The sequence below is a fragment of the Acomys russatus genome, chromosome 32 (genome assembly GCF_903995435.1).
Source record: "Acomys russatus chromosome 32, mAcoRus1.1, whole genome shotgun sequence".
NCBI classification, from domain to species: domain Eukaryota; kingdom Metazoa; phylum Chordata; class Mammalia; order Rodentia; family Muridae; genus Acomys; species Acomys russatus.
This window is the reverse complement of record NC_067168.1, coordinates 39,409,125-39,433,591: the sequence shown is the minus strand read 5'-3', so window position 1 is coordinate 39,433,591 and position 24,467 is coordinate 39,409,125. Positions and strand designations below refer to the sequence as shown.

The window sequence follows — 24,467 nt, the reverse complement described above, 5'->3', positions numbered from 1 at the left end:
GAGATTCTGTTCTACTTGTCTCCGGGTCCAGAAACAATGCTGGCCTTTCTGTTGGAGGAGGAGGAGGCTGCTGATGCCAAGGAGCAGTCAGCTGTTCCTTCTGAGGCACAGCTCCAAAGACTAAGACGGCTTTAGTGATGCTAATCTCTTTCTGCTCGCTGCTGGTCCTCGGCTCCCCCTTGTGGCTCAGGAGATGTAGGACACAAGGAAGAAATGTCTCAAGTTTTGCTGTTAACTAAAATCTCTTGAGTATTGGTAAAAAGGTGACTATCAAGGTGGATGTGGCCTATGATGCCAGCATCCCTGAAGTAGAGGCAGGAGGATCAGAGGTTCGAAGTTATTTTCCACTATAGAGCAAGTTCCAGACCATTCTGGGCTACAGAGAGAAACTCTGTATCAGTCTCACTTTCCCAAAGGATGTTAAAAATTAGTTAAAAAAACAAAACATTATGACTGCTCCTTGAGACTCTTGAGACCCTCTTGGGTCTTCGTGTTGCCCCGTTGTGAAATCCATGCCGGACTCATTTTTAAAGTTCCTCTTTTTGGTCCAGTCCCAGTAATACTCCAACTCCCAGCCTTGGCACTCGAGTTGTACTTTCTCTTGGTCTTCTCAGGGCGGCCATGTTTGGCACAGGCTGACCTCTCAAAGCAGCAGCTTTGGAGCCTCTGCAGCAGCACAACATTTGTCTTGCTGGGATAATTTCCAAACTGTGACTTTCTTTTGTAATCTGGCTTCTGTGCACCGCCCCCCACTCCCACCTCACTCTGCACCACACTCCAAAGAGACTGGAAGAGAGCACAGTGGCACACACCTTTAATCCCAGCACTCGGGAGGCAGAGACAAGTGGATCTCTGAGTTTAGGGTCAACTTGGTCTACAGAGAGAGTTCCAGGACAGCCAGGGCCACACAGAGAAACCCTGTCTAAAAAAAAACAAAAACAAAAACAAAAACCAACAAAAAATGTATTCATTTTCTGTATCTCATCTTTGCTACTTTGTGGGTTCCTTCTCTTCCACCTTTCTTCACCCCCTTTTCTTCCACTCTTTCAACCTCTTAACACTAGGTAAGAGAGAAAAAAGGATAGAGAGGAAAGTAAAGAGATCCTTGAATAAAGTCAGGAGCTGGAAACGGGAGCAATGTTGTTGTTAGACTACTTTCTGCTGACTACGGGCACTGAGCTCCTTGAAGAAAGTTTTTGATTTTTGCTGACAGAATAGCTAATTTCTTCTTTTGTGAGACAGGATTTCTCTGTGTAGCCTTGGCTTTTTTGGTTGTTGTTGTTTTTTTTGTTTTGTTTTTTTGTGCTTAACAAACTGTGACCAACAACAACCAACAACCCATCACCAACAAACAACCCAACCTACCAATGAGCCACCCTGCCTCTCAGGCGCCACCCTAGCATTTATATACCCTCTGGAAAGTCCCCAGAATTCTAAACATCACACAATCACAGAAACTGTAGCTGGCAAAATCTGCCCCAAATGGTGTTTTAAAAAATTCTGGGCTGGGCGGTGGTGGCGCACGCCTTTAATCCCAGCACTTGGAAGGCAGAGGCTGGTGGATTGCTGTGAGTTTGAGGCCAGCCTGGTCTACAAAGTGAGTTTAGGACAGCCAAGGCTACACAGAGAAACCCTGTTTCAACCCGCCCCCCCAAAAAAAATCTGGAGGATCCTCCCACTTCCACTGTATGTTGAAAACACAGTTAGTATCCCATCTGCATCCCTATTAACAAACCAGTGTGCCCACTCTCTGGTAGCTGCGACTGGAACTGGCTCCCCCCACATAGCGGCCTCCTCCTTTACAGAATGGAACGGTGGCTGGCAGATAACATGATTCCCCCAAAGCAGCTGATGGTGACTGGAAACTGGGCTGGTGATATAATTTAGTGGAATAAGGTAACCTGCCACCAAGCCTGATGACCCAAGTTCAATTCCCGGAGCTCAAAAGATAGAAGGTGAGAGGTAACTCTTGTGGGCTGTCCTGACTAACCTATGCATGCTGTGGCACAGGTGCATATGTACACATGTACAGAATAAATGTAAAAAGAAACACAGCATCATATATACTATTTACAGGGGGGCAAAATGGCCAAGATCAGCAAGACCTAAGACAGACGATGCTGGCAAAATGGACACAGGATACCTTAGACACAGCTGCCTAAGCGTGATAGTCACAGCCCCCGGAGAGAAGAGCCAGGGCCCCAGAAGCTGCAACCTTGTCTCTTCTGAGGAGGCCCTGGCAGCAGTCCTAGACTGGCCTTGCCAAGTCCACTCCTGGACAAGGACACAGAACTAAAGTTCCCTTTGTCCTTTCATCAGGAACTCAGACATTCTTGGGTCGGTCTGGCTCCCCAACGTGATGCAGACCTGTAGCCCCAGTTCTCAGAAGGATCAGATCGTCAAGGTCATCCTTGGCTACACATCAAATCTGATCTTTTTCCTGGTTTAGTGATATTCTCTTATGATACTGGGCAGTGAGCCGATCTTTCACATAACCCTGAAGGTGAACAAATCCTCCCTCACGGTGTGCTGTGTTGCTAAGTGATGATGTTTACCGGTTAGAGATCCTCACTACACTTTCATCTACGATGAGTCCGTTTACATAGGACAAAGACACAGTTCTATGGTAAGCCAAGGGATGATTGTAATACTATATACAATGAACACACACTTTTCTCCCATGAAGCTTACATCCTCGGGCGGTGAGTCAGATACAAATGTAGTCATCAAGGTTGGGCAGGGTGGTGCATGCCAGCAATCCCAGCACTTGGAAAATGTATTACATGCGTGTGCTATCACACCCAGTTTAATTCAGTGCTGGGACCAAACCCTTTGCTTCATGCAAGCCAGGGCAGCCCTCTACCAACTGGTCTACATTGTCAGTCCCACACCTATGTCAGTTTCCTTTTCTCCATCCTCGGCTGTGTTCCTCATCTTTCTTATGGCTCATCTCTCCTCTTATACACACTTTGCTTTGCTCTGCTCTTTTCATGTATTTGGCTCCTTTGGTAATGTACATCTATGCAGAATTAAAAATATTCTAATTTTTGCCAGTCAGTGGTGGTGCATGCCTTTAGTCCCAGTACTTGGGAGGTATATTAATTTAAATTATGTGTTTCTGTGTGGGTGTGTGCATTTCAGTGCAGTGCCTTTTGGAGGCCAGAAGAAAGTGTCAGGCCTGGAGTTGGAGTTATGGATGCTTGTGGTGCTGGAAACCAAACTCTGGTACACTATAAGGTCAGCATGTTCTTTTAACTGCCGAGGTGTCTCTCTCGCTCCTTTATTTAGAATCTTCTTTCCCCCCAATGAATCATTATTGTCAATCAACACAAAAGATGCTCTAGCATTTTCCATCTTAAAATATAATCATACAACATGACCAACTGCAAATTACCAGGATTTTCAGTCTCAAGACTCTTCAGGTGGCCAGGTGGTGGGGTGGCACACACCTTTAATCCCAGCACTCGAGGCAGAGGCAGGTGGATCTCTGGGTTTAAAAGGCCAGCCTGGTCTACAGAGTGAGTTCCAGGACAGCTAGGGCTACATAGAGAAACCGTCTTGGAAAAAAAAAACCCCAAAGCCAAAACCACCACCACACCAGCACCACCACCACCACCACCACCACAACAACAACAACAAGTTATGTGGTAGCAAGGTGGCTCAGCTGGTAAATGTGCTTGCTGTGCAAGCCTGATGACGTGAGTTTGATACTCAGGACATTCACACAAAATCTGGACACATGCCAGGTGTGACGATGCATGCCTTGGTAGGTATAGGTAGGTGGATCTCAGTGAGTTTAAGGCTAATCTGGTCTATACATTAAGTTCAAGGACAGCCAGGGATACATGGAGGAGACTCTGTCTCAATAACAAACAAGACAACACAACAACAAATAAAGCAGGATGCAATGGTGCACACCGACAGTTCCACAACTCCTACAGTGAGATGGGAGCGGAAGACAGGAGAATTAATAGTTTGTAGGCCAGCTAGCCTGGAGTACTCAGTCAACACCACAGAAACAAGAGAGACCCTGCCTCAAAGACAAGGTGGAAAAGAGAACCAACTCCCGAGAAGTTCTTTTCTGGCCTCCATAGTCACACACTCTGTGGCATGTGCACACCCACACTCGCACACACACAGTTTTAAACTAAAAACTTAAACTGAATCCTTACCTCCTGATAATTTATTTTCAAATTTTTTTCTTTTCTTTCAATCTTTAGTATAATTTATTCATATTACATCCCGATTGTTATCTCCTCACTTGTATCTTCCCACTCTCGCCCTCCCTCCCTCTCCTGCCCTAGACCTCTGTCAGGGTGTGGGTGGGGGCTCACCCATGGTCTGATCACAGCCTATGAGGTCTCATCTGGATAGCCTGTATCCCCTTCCTTTGTGTGCCTGCACCCTTGGTGGTCTCCCTGCCAAGGAGAGGTGATCAAGTTGGGAGCACCAGAGTTCATGTCAGAGGCAGTACCCACTCTCCCCACAACTGTGGAGAACGAGCTGACCATTGACTATGTCTGAACAAAGGATCTAGGTTTACTGCATGCATTGTCCTTGGTTGGTGCAGGCCGCCTTGGGTCCAGATCCACCCGCCTTGATGGTCTTCTTGTGGGATTCCTGAACTCTCTGGGTTCTTCCATTCCCCAGAGTCCAGCAGCAAGCCTGTCCCAATGCCCCGCTGGGTCAAGTCTCCCAGAGGACATTTATGTTGGGCTAATATCCACTTATACGTGAGTATCTACCACGCGTGTCTTTCTGGGTCTGGGTTACCTCTTTTGACCAATTTTATGTGATCCTTTATAGTCCCACAGATTTGTAAGTAATTTGTACGCTGAATGCTGACTTCTACACAAAACCAATCTCTCATGTATCATCACCACAGTGACTCTAATGTGTATGGGTGAGCACAGCCTAGTCTCCCACGCCCGTCAGCGAGCTATCCCTTGCTTTCCTTCCAATACGTGATCTCACCAAACACTCAGCTCCACCAGCACCTAAACCAAGAAGCCATCCTTGCTCACTCCCTTTTCCTTACTTTCCTATCTGGTTTGTTGGTAAATTCAACTCTAAACTCGTATGCTCGTATGTATCATTTTTTGTTTGGTTGGTTTTCAAGACAGGGTTTCTCTGGGTAGCCTCGACTGTCCTGGACTCGCACTGTGGAGCAGGCTGGCCTCGAACTCACAGGGATCTACCTGCCTCTGCCTCCTGAGTGCTGGAATTAAAGGAGTGGGCCACCACTGCTCGGCAAATGTATCACTTTTGATCACTCTTACTTATGTCAGGTTTGATGATTTTGTTTTTCTTTTTGCCTGATTGTCTGAACTTGTTCCACAATCCGCCTCAGCCTATCCTTCTGAGACATTTGCTATACAACAAGCACTGTAGCTATTTTATTTACTTTAGCCAGAATTAGTTTAATTAGAATAAAGACAATTTTTTTTTAAATTTTTTATTCTGAGACAAGGTCTCTCTGTTAGCCTTGGCTGTCCTGAAGTCACTTTGTAGACCAGGCTGGCCTTGAACTCACAGCGATCTGCCTGCCTCTGCCTCTCGAGTACTGGGATTACAGGCATGCGCCACCATGCCTGGCTAGACAATTGTTTTTAAACAATGAATTGAGAAGGATCCGTGGCTAAAGGGCTTGCCACCAAACCTGAGGACCTAAGCTGGAACTCCAGAACCCATATGATTGAGGAAAATAATTCTTATACGTTGTCCTTTGACCTACACCTCCCCCCATTAAAAAGTAAATGTAAAAATATTGCAACTCTCACAAACGGCGGAAAAAGAAACTTTTATTGTTAATGAACAAATATACTGCATAATGCAAAAATTTACATGAAGATAAAAATAAAGAAACGAGCCAGGCAAGGCGATGCATGCCTTCAATCCTAGCACTCAGGGAGGCAGTGAGTTTGAGGCCAGCCTGGTCTACAAGGTGAGTTCCAGAACAGTCCCGACTGTTACACACAGAGACTCTGTCTTGAAAAAACAAAAACAAGCAAACAAACCAAAACCAAGTACAATTATACACATGCCACTTTGTGACTTGCCATTTTCTTAATGACTGTCATCTTCGCATAGCAATATAGTTTCGCCTTACCAAATATTACATGTCTTCATTCATGTTTCAACTGCCCTGAGGGGAATTTTATAGCTTGTCTGTTCAGAATAGGAGCCAGTTTGGGCTGTCATGTCCCTTAGATTTCTTTTTATACAACCATAGTTCCCCACCCCCCAGGATGAAAAGCACGTATTGTTGAAATGTATATACCACTTACCGTCAAGAATACCACATAACTTGTTATCTTACCTGTTGTATCTCTAACAGCGTGTTTTGGGCTGGAGAGATGGCGCAGCTGTTAAGGGCACCAGCTGCTCTTTCAGAGGACCCAGGTTCAGTTCCCAGCACCCACATGTGGCTCATCACTTCTGCATCTATTTCCGATGCTCTCCTCTGACCTCAGGGGGCAGTAGGCACACACATGGCACACAGACACACGCAGCAGACACACACACACACACACACACACATACACACACACATAATAAAAAGTTTAAAAATGTATGTTTGGTGTGAAGGCTTGAGAGAGTCAACGTAGTTTTGCCTGGAATGCTTCACAGATGATATTTTCATTTATGCCTGTTCCATCAAATCTGTGAGAGGCCGCACTCACATTCGCCATTACAAGATGGCGCTGACATCCTGTGTCCCAAACTGGTAAACAAGTAATCTGCGCATGTGCGAAGGAACTTTCCACTTGTTGTGCTCTGCCTCTCCCGTGGCGTCGTATCGCCTGATGAGTAACAGCCAATCAGGGACTGACACATCCTAAGCGGAGAACAGTTTCCTATATAAGGGATGGGTTTCTGCTGTTTGGGGTCTCCATTTTACTCGCTGTAAGCTTATGCTCTCCCTCTCAAGATGCATTAAAGCTTTGCTGCAGAAGGATCCTGTACGTGTGCCGCGTCGTTCTTGCTGGCGAGACGGTTACGCGAGTCACACAAATCAACACTGGTGAGATGGCTCAGCAGGCAAAGGTGCTTGCTGCCAATCATGGCCACCTGAGTTCCATCCCTGCGACCCACACGGCAGAGAGACCAGACTACAGCAATTGTCCTCTGATATCTACATACCCCCCCAAATAAATAAAACATAGAAAACATCAAATTTATCCCCTGGGGGGCCTTCAAAAAACATTTTATGTATGTGTGTGAGAGCTGGTCCCAGAGGAGGCCAGAGGAGGGTGGTGCATCATCACCTTGAGTTCCAGACTGTTGCAAGTTGCCAGAGAGGGTGCTGGGAACCCAACTCCAGTTCTTTCTCTGGCTGAGGAACAACTGCTAAGCTATTTCTCTAGCTTCTGAGGGAGGCTTTTTTTTTTTTAAATGTAAAAATAAATTGCTTAAGTACCCTTGATCACACAAAACAAATTCTGTACGCTGACTACACATTCTTCCGTAATGATTTGTGGCTTCACTCTTCAATGTCTTTTTCTTCTGTTCCCTACTTGCCTTTTAAGGTCTGATATGGGACACATGCCCTTTGGTCTGAGAGGCTCTCCCTCACCACTCAAGTCCTCTCCAAGGCATCTGCTCAAACTGCTCATCTTCTGGGAGAAAGCTTCTTAATTTATCCTGCTTATATGTTCTTCTAAGAGATTTGTTTTTACCTTATTACGGTCGGTCCTTACCTGGCTGACTGTGGGAAGGCAGGGACTTTGCATTGAGGCTCTGCACACATAGTGGACCTTCAACAGTAGTTGAATTGACCCATCCATACATCACAAGACCCCAAGGGCCTCAAGGTCTGGCCTCATAGGAGAAAGCAGAACAAAAGAGTATTTCACCACGGGGCTGAATAGTTATTGATCTATAAAATTAGTGATAAGTAACAAAAAATAAAATAAAAAAATATTTAAAAAGAAAAATAGAACACAATTTAAAGAGAAATTAAAAAGTCTTCTTGATCCAGGTGGTGGTGGTGGTGGTGGTGGTGGAGGCAGCGGTGCACGCCTTTAATCTCAGTATTCAGGGAGGCAGAGGCTGATGGCTCTTTGTGAGTTCGAGGCCAGTCTGGTCTACAGAGTGAGTTCCAGGCCAGCCAAGGCTACACAGAGAAACCCTGTCTCGAACAAACCAAACCAAAGCAAAAAAGATCAAAACCAAAATCGTTTTCAAAGTTTAACTACCACGTAGGCAACCGCTGGATCGCACCGCGCAGGCGCCGCAGAGGCGAGACCAGGTGAGCAACGCCGTGGTGGCACCGTCACGTGACTGAGCGGCGCGCCCCTTCGACTGCGCCTGCGCGGGGGCTCCCGGAAGTGGCCGGCTCGAAGCGCTGGCGGCCCAGTCCGTCGGCCCGTCGGTCCGCTTGTCCGCTGCCGGTGCCGAGCGTGCTTAGGCCGTGGTCGCTGTCCCTCCGTCTCTGCGGCCCGAAGCGGCGGCCGGGCGCTCACCATGGCGTCGTTCATCTGGGTGCAGCTGAAGAAGACCTCGGAGGTGGACCTGGCCAAGCCGCTGGTGAAGTTCATCCAGCAGACGTACCCGAGCGGCGGCGAGGAGCAGGCCCAGTACTGTCGCGCGGCCGAGGAGCTCAGCAAGCTGCGGCGCTCGGCGCTCGGCCGCCCGCTGGACAAGCACGAGGGCTCGCTGGAGACGCTGCTGAGGTGGGCGCGGGCCGCGGGCGCTCCCTCCCAGCGCCCCCGCTTCCCACCCTCCCTCTCCTCCCAGCGTCCCCCCCCCCGCCCCCCCTTCCCAGCTTTGCCTCGCTCCCTTTGCCTCTCCCCCGCGCCTGGCCTTTCCTCTGTGACTCAGGCCAGCGGCGTAGGTGTGGTCAGCATTCTTTCCCGGTGAGAGGACTTGCATCCCTGCCCTCCCTTCCGGGTGGCTTCTGTCAAGGGCCGCCTTACCTGAGAGGACGTCGGCCACGGAATGGTCTCTCTCTGGTCTCAGCCATTTGACTGGTTTTCACTTTTTGCGTCTTACAACTCAAGTCTCTCTCTCTCTCTCTCTCTCTCTTTTTTTTTTTTACAATCGCTGTTTATGGCTTTCCTGGGCCACGTCCAGATTTCCTAATAAATAGGGAAGTGAGAGAATTGGGACACTGGATCAAATGTTGGTTACTCATTACTTGAAATAAGTCATCTTCAGTTCACATAATCAGATGCAGATCGACAGTTGTTAAAGTTAGGAGCCACAGTCATTTGATAGAAAACTTGAGTGGCGGACTATACTCAGTGGTTGCTTAAATCTTTTTTGATGGGGTGTGCACACATGCAATACATTGGTTGCAGTTGATGAGAACGCTGGTATTTAATGATGACAACGTTTCTGTGGTACCTTGTGGTCTAATATCCTGGAATATGAACTTGTATCACGCAGGAGATACAGGTGTATTAGGGTGCAAGTGCAAAAATCATGAGTCAGGTAGCTTAGACGAAGATGTTCTGAGAACAGAGTTACCTAGTGACATTCCTTTCTTAGTTTTGTCATCAGTAGAGTTCATGTTTGCCACTGTGTTTCCTTCGTAGCTGAGAGCTGGCCGTTGATAGCTCCTGCCTTAGTTACAGTGGCTCACAGCTCGGGGTAGACTTTTATTTGCTATGGAGGCAGACTTTCAACAGTTCTGCCATGGAGTTTTAAAGTGGATTTGCATTAAAGGGCCTGAGTTTTCGTAGAACAGTAGGGAGTATCTCAAAGCACTCCGTTGTAGCTGCATACTGCTTGTTGCCTAGGGTGGTCATGTGTGGACTGTGCATTCAGCCGCTGTCTCAAACACTTTATGCGTATCATATCGTGGGTGCCTCTACGGCAATAGTTCTCAACCTGTGGGTTGTGACCCCTTTGGGGAAGCATATCAGATGTTTACATTATGATTTCTGACTAGCAAGGTCACAGGGAGTAGCCTTGAAGTAATTTTATGGTTGGGGTCACCACAACTTGAGGACTTGTGTTAAATGGTTGAAGCATTAGCGGGGCTGAGAACCACTGCTCTGAGGGAAGTGTGACCTTCACCTTAAGAGTCTTTAGACTGAGAGTTCCAGGAATTTGCAAGTGATCTGTTAGATGCCTAAGGCACTGAATGCTTCCTTGGGTTGTTGACTTGCAAAATCTGAGTTCTGCCCACTGTGCCATCTCTACATATGCTTACTTTTAAGGAAAGGATTATAAATGCACTATTTCTAAGAATTTTCAATCTCTCTCCCTCTCTCTTACCCTCTCCCTCTCTCTTTCTCTCTCCCTCCCTTCCCTACTCCTCCCCCCCCCTCTGTGTGTCTCTCTCTCTGTCTTTCGTGTTGCGTGCATGCCTTGGCTTGCATGAGGTCAGAGGACAGTCTCTAGGAGTTGGCTCTGTGGATAGGCTTGGTGGCAAGCATCTTCCTGTACTGAACTTTTCTGCTGAGCTCTGTAGAGGTGTTTATTTCTAAACTAAAATCTTTAGAGATTTTTGTTCTTATTTATTTATTTGTTTATGTGTATGAGTGCTCTACTGCATGAACACCTGTATACCAGAAGAGGGCATCAGATCACTTTATAGATGGTTATCAGATACTATGTGGTTGCTGGGAATTGAACTCAGGACCTCTGGAAGAGCAGACAGTGCTCTTAACCACTGAGCCATTTCTCCAGCCTGAGATTTTTGTTCTTTACTGTGTTATTTCCCAAGCTGGATTTGTTTTGGGGGCCATCTTTCAGACATAGCATATTGGCTTTCTCAAGCGGCGTTAAACTTGCTTAGGCCTCCTGCATTGTTAGCTGTGTACCTTAGGCTAGAGTCCTGATATATCTAAGTCTCCGCGAATGATAGAGAGACGGGTGTGGTATGCTCTGCCGTTTTGGTAGATTTCCTTCCTAGAGAACTTTGGTACCTGAGTCAGAGGCGGAACTGGAGGGTAGCTAGTTAGTGGTGCCTGCTCCCTCTGTGGGAGAACATAGCTCTTGTATTTGGCTCTCTAGGAGCAGCATTTTGCCTGTGGTAACTAGTTAGCCTTGTAGGCTTTCTCTTGTAAAGCCATAGCTGATCTTGTTGTGTTGGAGTTTGCTCCTTGCTGGTTAGACATTTTTGATTTCCATTGATTGCCCTTGCTTGTCACCTCTCAGAACTTGTTCTAAGGCAGCCATCACATAGTTTGTGGTCGTGTAAATGTAGAATATTTGGCCTCTTCTCCCCATGCAACTGAGGTTTTGCTAGTTGACTTCAGGCAGTGGAGGAAGAGTTTTGGTGTAATGGTTTTAGTATATTCTATGCAGTCATTCTTTTATGCTTTTGAAACAAGTAACTTCATATCCTATTTCCTTCCTTGTTTACTTTCCAGAAGGGGTCAGGGTTAGGACTGATGGGCTGCCTGGTTTGTTTTGTTTTGTTTTTGGCTGCCTGTTTTTTGTATGGCCTGCGAACCCCACTTGGGTGGGTTAGCACTCTGAGCCTTGGTGGTCTGGGGTGTTCTGTGCTTCATTCTGCCCTTTGCTTCCAGTGCTTTTCCTGTTGCCTGTGTTCACACCACAGCCACCTAGACTTACTATGCTGCTACCCACACATGGGCTACTCTAGTCAGTTGTGGTTGGCACCCCAGTGAACCCGCCTGGAAGTTCACAGTGAATTATTTTGTTCCCCCAGAGGAGAGGAGAGTGCACTGGGATTTGGGTGAGAAACAAAGGGAGAAAGCTTTGTTTTGCTCATGACTTCGGAGGCTTCCGATCTGTGGGTGCTAGTTCAGTTGCTCTGTGCCTGGGCTGAGGTAGCTAGAGCAGATGGTGATGGCAGAGGCTGTTCACCTCGTGCAGCGGGGAGGTTTGGGGAATGGCAGTAATGGACTATGAAATGGAAAATATGCACCGCACAACAGATATGATAAGGACAAGTTTATTATAGAAGCGTGGGGAGAAGGAAGGAGGAGCAACTCAGGGAAGGAGGGAGGGAGAGAGAGAGACAGACAGACAGACACAGGAAGAGAGGAAGAGAGAATCAAGAGAGTAAGAGAACAAGAGTGAGGGATGAAGTGGGTTTGTCCTTTTACCTACTGGCAGGTAGGTAATGACATCATAAGTTGCGAGGCTGACTGGGGCAGAATGCTAACAGATAGCCAGAGAGGAGAGGGCCCTTCCAAGCCATGCCTCCAGTGAGTGATCCTCTCCATCCAGCTAGACACTACTTTCTAGTAGCCTGAATTGGGCTATAGAACTCAGCAGTAGGTTAACTCATAGATGAGCATTTCTTAATCCAGGCAGCTCTCCATAGCACCACCGGCTGGAGGCTAAGCCTTGAACCAGTCAGTTTTTGGGTGACACTTCATATCCAAACTAACTACGGCAGATGCCGGCCATGTTGGCTAGCTACTTCTTCCTCACTTCTCCTGCAGACTGCACTTTTCAGAGAATATCTCCAGTTGATGGGAGTTGAACAGCTGTTGTGTTTATAGGTTCACCAGCCTCAGCTTGGGGCAGGGGCAGGGGCAGGGACCGGGGCCGGGGCAGAAGTTTCTTTTTTGTTCTGTAAGTGCTTGCACACTCTTCACTTTTCCTTTTCACCAACAGTCTAGAATATTCTTTTTCTGAAAAAAAAAGTTTGCCAATTCTTGGTCTGTGTCCTGCTTGGCCTCACTATGGCAGGTACATCTTCAGGCTCTGTTGCTTCAGGCCTCGCTGGAGCCTCCTTAGGGCCTAGGGAAGGGAGTGAAGGCTCCGAGTCAGAGATGTAATTTATTGACCTGAATGTGTAGTGAATATCTGATATTGGGCCTGAGAGCTGAGTGGTGGCCAAATAATGTCAATGCCGTTAAAAAAAATGAAAGTAATTTTAAGTATAATGGGTGTTATTTTTCATTGTTATTGTAAGACACCATGGCAGAGGCAACTTAGAAGGATGGATTTGTTTGAACCTAGAGCAGTGGCTCTCAACCTGTGGGTTGTGATCCCTTTGGCAAATCCCTGTCTTCAAAAATATTTACATTATGATTTATGACAGCAAAATTACAGTTATAAAGGAGCAACAAAGATAATTTTATGGTTGGGGTCACCACAGCATGAGGAACTGTATTAAAGGGTCGCAGTGTTAGGAAGGCTGGGAAGGCTGAGACTGCTGCTCTAGAGGGATGAGCTCCTCACCATTGTCAGGGAAGCTTCAGGCAAGGCAGCTGGTCCAGCAGGCTGAGGGCTCACATCTTGAACCACAAGCAGGCAGAGAACACACAAGCAATCGTGAGAGACTTAGAAATCGCAAAGGCCACTCTACTGACATGCTTCCTCCAGCACAGTAGCACCTCCTAAACCTGCCTGTTAGCACCATCAATCGGGGACCGAGAGTTCAAATGCCTGAGAGTTCAAATGCCTGAGACCATGGGGGACATAGGAGACATGGTCACTACCACAACAGTAATCCATCAAAAGGTTTTAATACTTAAGATTTTGTTCCTAGGGGTAAGGGCCCTTTCTTACATAGCCCAGCCATGTCTTTCATAATCAGGAAGCTGGCTGACTTCATCTGCTCAACTCATGTTTTGCTGATACTCCAATAGTGAGGTTTACAGGCCCAGGCTCCGGCTCCTGCCAGTGCATTGCTTCAATTGCTAATGCTTCTTGAAAGTTCTTCAGTTGGAACAGCTCTCCTTTTGTCTTCTGAACTTCGCCTTTCCTTCCCTTTTATGGTTACTAGGAACCGAATTATGCAGGGGCTCAGCTGCTCTAGGCTAGTGAACTACATCCCACATATGACCTTGGCAGTTTTGAAGAGCACAGGCTAGTTACTTCGCAGAATGTTCCTTGATAGGTGGTTCCCTCTCCCTCCTTACCTCTCTCCCTTTCTCCCTTCCTTTTTCTATTTTCTTTTCTTTTCTTTCTTTCTTTCTTTCTTTTTCTTTTTTTTTTTTTTGAGACAAAGTCTTTCTATGTAGCTCTGGCTGTTCTGGAACTTACTGTATAGACCAGACTGGTTTCAAGCTCACAGAAATCCTGAGTGCTGTGACTAAAGATGTGTGCCACCATTACCCCCCCCCTCCCCCCCTTTAGTAAAGTTTTGTGTCATATTTCCTGTGGCTTGGGTGTTTGTGCCCAGATGTACCACTGTGCTGTGGTGCATGTGATAGCTTGGATTTTCACTACTTTGTTAAGATACAGTTTGCCAGGTTCCTGGACCTTACAGTTAATGAGTATGTTAATAAACATCTGTAGAGGTACTGAATAAAGCTTTTATTATTATCACTTTGTTCTACTGAAGCTGGCCTCAAACTCTCTGTTCTTCCAGTCTCTGCCTTCCCAGTGCTGAGATTACAGCTGCGCAGCACTGCCTCTAGCATATATAATGCCAGGGATTGAATCAGGGTTTTGTACATATTGCTGGACTGTCTCAACCTGTCAGTCGCCCAAGTAACGACATGGAGACTTTTTATTAATATGAAAGCTTGGCCTTAGTTTAGGCTTGTTCCCAACTAGCTTGTATAACTTAAATTAACCCATTTATACTAATCTACGTTCTGCTCCTTGGCTCCTTACCTCTCCTCAGTACTGGTGCTTGTTTCTTCTTCTGCATCTGGCTGGTGAATTCTCCATGCCTGATTCTTTCCCAGAGATCCTATCTCTGCCTGGAAATCCTGTCTAGCATCTGCTGCTTTTCTATAGGCCATTTAGCTTTTTATTAAACCAATCAGAAGGTGATGGAGAAGTTGTTTACAAAACACTGAGACAGGTGATGCTTCCTAAAAATAATAATACCAAATTCTGGACAGTACTCAGCCCTCTGCTGGTACAGAAATCTGCATTTGAACAATACAAAGACAACCCCCACACAGTGCACAAGAGATTATCCCAGCAGTACATACAAAGCTTTGATTATTTTAGTATCCATTGATGGATATTATCACAACCAGATATATAATGTAGGAAAAGATTTACTAGTTGCCATTACACAGTCACCTGTTTTTAGTCATCTATTTATTTATTTCACAAGACTGTTATTCAGTGTATTGTGATTTGTCAGTGTGATTTGATTTGTTTGTGTGTTCATCAGTATGGGTCTGTGTATATGTGTGTACACTCACAAGGTCAAAAGGCAACCTTGGGTGCCATTCTTCTGGTGCCATCTACCCTGTTTCTTTTTCTTTTTGGTTTTTTGAGACAGGGCTTCTCTATGTAACCTTGGGTGTCCTGGACACTCTTTGTAGATCAGGCTGGCCTGGAACTCACAGTGATCCGCCTGCCTCTGCCTCCCAACTGCTGGGATTAAAGTTGTGAACCACTACGCCTGGTCTTTGTTTATTTTTCTTTAAAGTTTATTTATTTACTTATTTTTTTAATTTTGTGCACATAAATGTTTTGCCTGCATATATGTCCATAAGCCTTGCTCCTATGGAGACCAGAAGAGGGCACTTGTGTTTTAAGACAGGGTCTCTCACTGACGTAAAGCTTGTAGAGTAGGCTAGGCTGGACAGAGAGCTTCAGGGTCCCAAATAAGCTGAGTTTACAAGTAGGGCATCGAACTCTGCTCATGTTTGCTTGGCAAGCACTTTACTGACTCAGCCATCTCCCCAACTCCTTGTCTTACTGTTCTCCTCTTGACTATTAGGAGTTCCTTAAAACTAGTTCTTTGTGGTTTGTTTTGTTTTGTTCTTTATTTTTCATGTCCTCATCACTTTCTGGCTTTAGTCTTTTGTTTTCCCAGTTTCATCTATTTCTCTGAGAAACACTGGTGCCTCCTGTTAGTGCAGGACATTATTTATCTGGTATGTTTTTTGTTCATGGCTTCAAGGCCCTCTCAGCATATATATATATTTAGGAAATGTATAATACACATTTATAGTTGTTCTTGTTTATCTTGTTTATCTCTACAGTTATCTCTACAGTGTTAAAAAAAAATGAGTTCACATTGATACTTCTAGTCCAGTCCAGAATCACAGTTTGTTTCAGCCCTGCTCCTTCCAGGATTTAGGATTCTTTCTGCCGACAGTGAGATAACTGGCTCCCATTAGCTTCTGTGTTTACATAATGGCTTAGTTCTTTCAATTTGCAGCCAAACTTATTGCCACGCCAGTCAGACATGTTGCTTTTTGCTTCTCTTATTTGCCTTCTCACAACTTTCCCCCAGAAGTAGTCATTGGAAAGTTAATCATGATGAAGATGGGGGTATGTGGAAAAGAGTAAGTGAAGGGAAGCGGCCAGGTAGAAAGCTTAGCTTTGACCCTCCATCCTCCAGTGACTGTTTAAAGGCTCACCCTGAGTGCAGGCGCTCAGGTGAGGGGTGATTTGCTGCATTATGTGAGAGACTGGCTTCTGTGTGGACATACACTGCAAAGAACAAGAAAGAAGGCTTTTGGGTTGGCGAACCTGAAATAGATGCACTTTGTGAGCTTTTGGGAGCTGCGTGTGTCAGAAATGGACATGCCTAAAACGTCTGAAAGTTGGTAGATCTGTTGTTAATTAGTTGACTAGATATGTGAACTTGTCCAATGGACATAGACTTCAGTCAACCTTTTCTAAATTTGAGACAGGCTCTTACTATATAAACATGGCTGTTTTCGAACTTGCTATATAGAAAAAGCTGGCCTCACAGAGATCTGCCTGCCATCGCCTCCCCGGAGATGGAATTAAAGGTGTGAGCTGTCATACCAGGCCAAAAATAGTCATCTCAATAAAGTATTGTAAGAAATACAAAGTTTTCAAGTATGTGTTTGTTTACTTTTACTGAATAATATGAAGTTAATATTTGTCTGTGGTGGTAAGCATTCTTATTCATTTTTTAAAATATATTTTATTAATTTATTCATGTTACATCTCAATTGTTATCCCATTCTTGTTCATTTTTAGTTTGGCTCTTCATTGTGCACAGTTTAGTGTGTGGTTTAATTGTTAAAAGATTGTGTTTAGTAACTTTAAGTGGTTAAATTGGATCTGTAGGCCACTGTAATTGGGGACAAGTATTCTATTGCTGTGAGGAGACATGGTGACCCAGGCAGCTCTTATAAAAGAAAGTGTTTAATTGGGGTTGGCTTACAGTTCAGAGGTTTAGTCCGTTATCATCATGGCAGGAAGTATGGCAGCAAGCAGGCAGACATGGTGCTGGAGAGGTAGCTGAGAGTTCTGCATCTACATCCACAGGGAACAAGAAGAAAGGGATACTGGGGCTGCTGGCTGATGCTTTTGAAACCCCAAAGTCCACTCCTAGTGACACACTTCCTCCAATAAGGCCACTCCTACTCCAGTGAGGGTACACTTTCCAACCCCTCTCAAATACTGCTATTATTTAATGACCAATTGTTCATTCTCACTGAAACCACCACAGATAGTTTTGGTATATTTCTTTAAAATTTATATTATTTTAATTTATGTGTATGGGTGTTTTGCCTGCATGTATGTGCACCATATGCATACCTGGTGCCCACAGAGGCCAGAAGAGGATGTCAGAGTCTAGAAGATCTCCTGGAATTGGAGTTACAGATGATTGTAAGCCACTGTGTGTGTTCTGGATAGAACTCAGGTCTTCTGGAAGAACAGCCAGTGCTCTTAGCTGCTGAGACGGTTCAGTTGGGTTTATATAAATTCATGTTATTTTACTTTGCTAATAATTAGCTTTTCTCTGTTTGTTTTAGATATTATGACCAGATTTGTTCCATTGAACCTAAGTTCCCATTTTCTGAAAATCAGGTAAGCTGTTAATTTTGCTATAAAGTTGTGATTGTTAGTCACCCATTTCTCTCACCTGTGGTTTTCTTTCATTGAAGTCAACGATGTGTTTTTACTGTGTTTAGGCTTCTGTCTGACGTGAGTCTTGTCTTCCTGAAGATTATCCTGAGTTTTCTTCATGTCCTCAGTCAGATTTGAAGCTGTATAGAGCGTTAATCTGTATTTTATATCAATGGGATCTGTTTATAGATGAAAATAATCTGCTCTTTTCCCCTTTGGTTTATTTTATTTTATTTTTTGAGGGTTGAGACAGGTTCTCTGACTGTCCTGGAAACCAGGCTGGACTTGAACTCATAGAGATATGTCTGTTTCTGCTGGGATTCAAGGCATGCTGCCACTATGCCTGGCAAGGTCTTTTGTTTGTTTTTAGTGTTTTTTTTTTTTTTTTTAAACAAGGTTTCTTTTTCCTTTCTTTCTTTCTTTTTTCTTTTTTTTCCGAGATAGGGTTTCCCTGTGTAGCTTAGCTGTACTGGACTCACTTTGTAGACTAGGCTGACCTTGAACTCACAGTGATCTGCCTGCCTCTGCTTTCCAGAGTGTTGGGATTACAATTGTGCACCCCTGTGCCTGTTGAGACAGGGTTTCTCTGTGTAGCCCTTGTTGTCCTGGAACTCACTCTGTAGACCAGGTTAGCCTCAAACTCACAGAGAACCATCTGCTTCTGCCTCATGAGTGCTGGGATTAAAAGTGTGTGCCACCACTCCTGGCCCATTCTTGTACTAATGGTTTTGCAGATGACATCATCATTTGTTGAGATTCGCTTTAAGGTATTCCAGAGTGAAAGGTGTGTGTACATGTGTGATGATGGGAAAGGCATCTGGAGTAGATGGACTCAGAAGAGTAAAGGTAGAAGCTGCTGGGAGTTCAGGGTGTAAGGAAATGGGCATGTAGGAGTTGTGTGTGTTTGGAGGATTTCCTAATTCAGTTTAAAGATTTTTGTATTTTATTTTGATAAATAATTTAAGTAAAGCTAAGTTCTTTCAAAGTTTCATATAGGTCAAAGTTATTTTAACATTAGGGAAAAAGCCAGGTGTGGTGGCACATGCCTTAAATTCCAGTATTTGGGAGACAGAAGCAGGAGGGTCTCTGAATTCAAGTCTAGCCTGGTGTACAAAGTTCTAGGATGGCCAGGGCTATGCAGAGAAACCCTGTCTAGAAAACCAAAAACAACAGAAAGTCTTAGGGAGAGGTGTAGGTCTCCCCACTTTTTTTTTTTTTTTTTTTGGTACTAGCGATTGATCCTGTGGGTCCTAAGCACTCTATCACCAAATTACACCTCTAGCCCTCTTTCTGCCTTCTGTTTTGAAGTAGGACCTCATTAAGTTGTTGAGGTTGGCCTTCAGCTTATGTAGCCCAGGTAAACTTTGAACTTGTCATCTTCCTGCCTCAGCCTCCTGAGTAGCTGGGAGTAAAAGGCTGTGTTACTAGGCCCAGCTAGTTTTTCTATTAGGTGAAATGTATTTTTATTCATCTGTAATCATGTGTAACTTGAATCTTTACAAAGTAACTATATTGTATAACTACAACTCAGATCAAGAAATAGAATATTATTTTATTCTATTCTCTCCCCTAAAGCATTCTCTTATGCCTTAACAATTATTTTATTAGTGTACAATAAATTGTGAAGCTTCACAGCTTCCATTTTGAATGCTACTTCTAACTGTAAATTCATTAAGTTGTATAGTTTTTGAGTCTGGTTAATTTTGGTGTGATATTTTTATTTTTAAGATTTTAAAATAATAAACCATATATATATATATGGCCATATGTGGTGTTGCATACCTTTTTTCCAAGCACTCAGGAGACAGAGACTGACAGGTTTCTGTAAATTCAAGACTCGTCTCATCTAGGGCTACATAGTGAATCCTTGTCTCAAAAAAAAAAAGACTGTAGTTTTCGTAGCATGTAATTGCATATATGATGCATGTGCATGTCATGTCTGCATGTGGAAGCCAGAGGGCAACTCTAGCAGTTGGTTCTTTTCCTTCCGTTTTTATATGTATTTTGGGCATTGAACTCTGCTTGTAAGGACTGTGGTACAAGCTCTTTATCTGCTGAGCTGTCTCGTTGGTCTAATTTTTTCTACTTTTGTTACAATGCTTTTCAGTTTGACCCACCAGGAAACCTTTCAGTGCTTTATTTCCTTTCCTCTCATTGTTTATAAAGACCATAGAGGGGCTGGAGAGATGGCTCAGCCATTAAGAGCTGTTGTTCCAAAGGTCTTGAATTCAGCAACCACATGGTGGCTCACAACCATCTACAGTGAGATCTGGTGCCCTCTTCGGGCGTGCAGGCACACATGTGGGCAGAATACTGTATAAATAATAATGAAATCTTTAAAGAAAAAAAAAAAAAAGGACCACACAGGCTGGTTGTGTGGATGCCCATAATCTCAGCACTCAGAGGCAGAGGCCGGCGGATCTCTATGAATTCAAGGCCAGCCTGGTCTACAGAGCAAGTCCAGGACAGCCAAGGCTAACACAGAGAAACCCTGTCTCAAACAAAACAAAACAAAACAAACAAACAAAAACAAAAAACAAAAAACAAAAGAAGAAGAAGAAAAAGAGATTATTGGCTAGAGGTGACAGCTGCACAGGTTGAGCTTTGTCTCCTTACTGGATTTTTCTTCAGTATTTAACAAAGTCCAAAGAGGTAATAAAAGTTTTTGTTTCCTCTCATTCATTTTAGATCTGCTTGACGTTTACTTGGAAGGATGCTTTTGATAAAGGTTCCCTTTTTGGAGGATCTGTAAAGTTGGGTATGTAATTTAAAAAGAAATTACAGACTCGATCATTTTTACTGTTTATAGATTTTTAAAGTTGCTCTCTTAATGACTCCTTGTGAATACTACAGTTGTTTTTTTATTTTAAATCTCATTTTCTTTTTTTTGACTTCAACTTCTAATCCAATGTAATTTCAAAATATTTGCAGAGCCGATGCCTTGCCAGGCACTGTCCTAGTTACAAAGATGCATAAGCCAGTTGTGTTGAGTTTGGTTGTAAAGACAGCTATCTCACTGAAATGTGCTATGCATGCATACGTGTAGGGTGCGCCATTTGATGATGTTTTGGTCCATGGGAGACTACATGTATGATGGTGGTCATGTACGATTGTTGTCTAGTGATATTGTACCTGTCTCTGTGTAGTTACATGCACAACAACAAAATGCTTAAAGGCTCATTTCTCAGAGCATATTGAAGTCATTGAGGTATGGCTGTAAAATTTCATGGGAGCCCAGATGAACAGTAAGTTAATTTTACCTGTAGAAAGCAGGCAATGAGTTAGAATTTTTAGACATCATAATTAAGGTCAGAAGGTGAAGATGTTTTTAATCAGCCAGCACAAGCTTTAATTTCCTCATCTGAAAAATGCAAATAGTATTTACTTTATGGAGTTACTGTATAGGTAAAAAGAGTGAAAACATTTAGTCTTTAAATATTTCATTAAAAAAAGTTTCAAAAAAGAGGTTTCAGTGTTCATTAAGTATTAGTTGCAATAAGTAATAAAATAATACTGCTAGTATGTATAAGCTATAATATGTGTATACATGTATGATGTACCTATTTTTATAAATGTTATATGATGTGCATATATTTTATATAGTAGATGCATATCTACTATATAAAGGCCTATATTATATATTATATAAAATATATACTAAATATTTTGTTATTATGTACATAGGTACACTTAAGTAAATATTTTGTATATACTAAATATTTTGTAATATATATAATAGATACATAGATGCACTTAAGTAAATATGTGTATAGCTTTGTATAAAGGTGAAGAAGTAGGAATATTATATATTATGTTATGTGTTCTATATAAAATGTGATGTTTCACCTATTTGTGAACATGGATTTTGAAGAGGTACAAATATACTCTTGAGTTTGTACTTCCCACTTACATATTAATAACCAGTCATTGTAATTATTTTCCCAGGTACTATGGCCAGGGCTTCATAAGTATCATGTTACTGAGTTCCCCAGTAACCCAGTAAGGAAAGACACTTTCATGGCTAGTTGAGTATATTGGCTTGGAAAGCCTAAGTGACTGCTGGTGAAGGGTGTGTGGCTGGGACGTAAAGGAGCTGAGATAGGAGCACAGAGCACCTGCCTCTAGAACTAGAGAGGCAGACCGTTGGGAGAGCTGTGAGAGATGGTGAGACTAGACTAGGCAGTGTATATGGTTAGAGGAGTGAGGAGGAGCTGAGGATTGACTCTTGAGATTCTACCTGTTGAATGTTTAGTTTATGTTAGCTTGAATTTGGCTTTTCTGTGACCTCTGTAAGCATTTCTCTGACATTTGGAAATAGTAGATTTGAAGCTCAGGAGAGAGAGAGAGAGAGAGACAGAGACAGAGAGAGAAAGAGAGAGAGAGAGAGAGAGAGAGAGAGAGAGAGAGAGAGAGAGAGAGAGAGAGAGAGTGTGTGTGTGTGTGTGTGTGTGTTTTCTAGATTTAGTAGCAGTTAGTCACTAGTGATAAAAATTCATCCCTTCTGATAGATTATAGGCAAAAGCATATAAAAACCAGAACTAAGGTGAAGTTGAGAAAAAGTGTTTGGTCCATGGAGCACACAAGAAAAGTCATTCATGGTGGAAGTGATGCTGCCCAGTGGTTCTGACACCTGGTTGCATGTTAGGACAGTTGGGGACAGCTAAAGATGAATATGCAGTATAGTGTACCTGTGCCACAGAAGGAAATGTTGGGGTGGGACACTTCGGTAACCCGCCCCTAGCTGATGGGTGATCGTGCAGTCCAGGTGGGGCTAAATGGCGTAGGTTTGGTAGGGGAACATCTGGAAGAAGCCACATTGAGCTGGGTGGGTGGAGGGTATGTATGAGGAACTGTAATCTGCAAATGTGGCTTTCTTTCTTTTCTTATCTTTCTTTTTTCTTTTTCTTTTATTTTTTGAGACAGGGTTTCTCTGTATAGCCCTGGCCATCTTGAACTCACTATGTAGACCAGGCTGACCTCGAAATCATAGAGATCCACCTGCCTCTGTCCCCCAAGTGCTGGGATTAAAGGCGTGCACCACCACTGCCCAGCAAGTATGACTTTCTTGTATCAGAAAGTTTACAGTTATGTTGAGGGCCAAGGCAGCACTGTGTAGCCAAGGATGGCTTTGAAGTTTTGGTTCTCAGTATTTTATAGTCCTTCCAGTAAAGACTGCAGTTTAGCTCTGTTATCATGAACACTTTCTTTTCTTTTTCTTTTTTAAAAATTAAATAGCCTATGTTGATGGATGTGGGGTGTGTGGAAGACCATCCAGGAAACACTGGCATTGATTCAGGATTATGTTGATGAAGGGCTGGTTTAAAGTGTGTGTGTGTGTGTGTGTGTGTGTGTGTGTGTGTGTGTGTGTGTGTGTGTGTGCGCGTGTGCGCGCACATGCATGCACATAAAACATGCATTGTGGGGGGAAGATAATTTGAGAGGTCATGAAAAGTGGAAATGATATATTTGAATTTAAGTAATTAAGGAAAAAATAACATGAAAATGAGTTTTATATTTTGAACCTGGCTATTGTAAAAATATGGAAACAGAGAGAAAAGAGAGAAAGAATAATTGATTCATCTTTTGAGTTCTTGAGGATGGACATAATGTGGGAATATGGACAACCAGCCTGCAGTAGGTGAGAAGGCAGGTCTTGGGAAAGCCCGTGGGATAGAGGCCATGGTATTTCTCATTTAAACATTGTTTTCTTTAGAAAAAAATAATGATATACTTTTCCTTCTCAATTTTTTCCAGCTCTTGCAAGCTTAGGATATGAAAAGAGCTGTGTGTTGTTCAATTGTGCTGCCTTAGCTAGCCAGATTGCAGCAGAGCAGAGCCTGGATAACGATGAAGGATTGAAAGCCGCTGCTAAGCAGTACCAGGTATGCAGAAAAGCAGTTCCTATACAGGTGCACACCGGGCGCAAGGAGTGATTGGCGCTAGGTGATACCTGCTGCCTTCTTCATGACAGAGCTCCGGGAGAGTCATGCTCTTAAGTAAACTGATCCTTGCTGTTGACTTCAGCACTAAAGCAGTTGTTCTATGGCCCATGTCTGTTTTCCTTCCTGTGTACACCCACCTAGCACCTAGCACAGTGCCTGGCACATAACAGAGGCTCAAAGAATGTTGATTGGACAACAAAGATGAATATGTGAAAACGTCTTATAAGTAAATGACTTCATTCAAAAAAGTCTTAGACATTTGTATGTGTGTTTTTTCAGGGCAAGACACATCCAAATTTTCAGGGACAAAATTAAGAACTTTTGGCAAGAAAATATGTTAACTATAGACTTTGGAGAAGTCATGTTTAAATGTAGTTGGGTCTGGAATGTTCTGACGATAACTATCTTAGGGAATAACCGTAGGCTAATATGACATGCTGTTTTATGACAATTTATTATTTACTCAGTTCTTGTTTATTTTTTCAGATGAAAGATCTATCTATCTATCTGTCTATCTGTCTTTCTATTAAAGTTTCATTTAAAAAGTGTGTGTGCGTATGGTTGAGCGTGTGTGTGGAGGTCAGAAGACATCTTGTGGGAACTGGTTTCTCCTTCCACTATATGAGTCCGATGGCTTGACCCCAGGTTGTCAGGCTTAGTGACAGGCAATTTTACATCCTGAGACATCTTACTGGCCCATAATAGTCTTGTTAATATACTAACTTTGAGTTTTGTCTGTGTGGCTTACCAAGGTAACACACTTTAAAATTCCAGACTGATTTCCCCCCTTTTCTCAGCTTAATTTTTTTAAAAAGTAATTTTAGTAGTACCCTCAACAATATAGGA

The 24,467-nt window shown here is 43.6% G+C and overlaps 1 protein-coding gene across 2 annotated transcripts in view; it reads left to right on the top strand.

The window, feature by feature from the left end:
* Positions 1–8,334: 8,334 nt before the first annotated feature.
* The window catches only part of Pdcd6ip (programmed cell death 6 interacting protein), a 53,322-nt gene continuing 37,189 nt past the window's right edge, over positions 8,335–24,467 (top strand). For both annotated transcript variants that reach the window (XM_051140617.1, XM_051140616.1), the window contains exons 1-4: positions 8,335–8,675; positions 17,586–17,640; positions 20,368–20,437; positions 23,434–23,561. In XM_051140617.1, the coding sequence (XP_050996574.1) occupies positions 8,467–8,675; positions 17,586–17,640; positions 20,368–20,437; positions 23,434–23,561 (462 nt within the window). In that variant the 5' untranslated portion in view covers positions 8,335–8,466. The remainder of the gene's footprint in view (positions 8,676–17,585; positions 17,641–20,367; positions 20,438–23,433; positions 23,562–24,467) is intronic.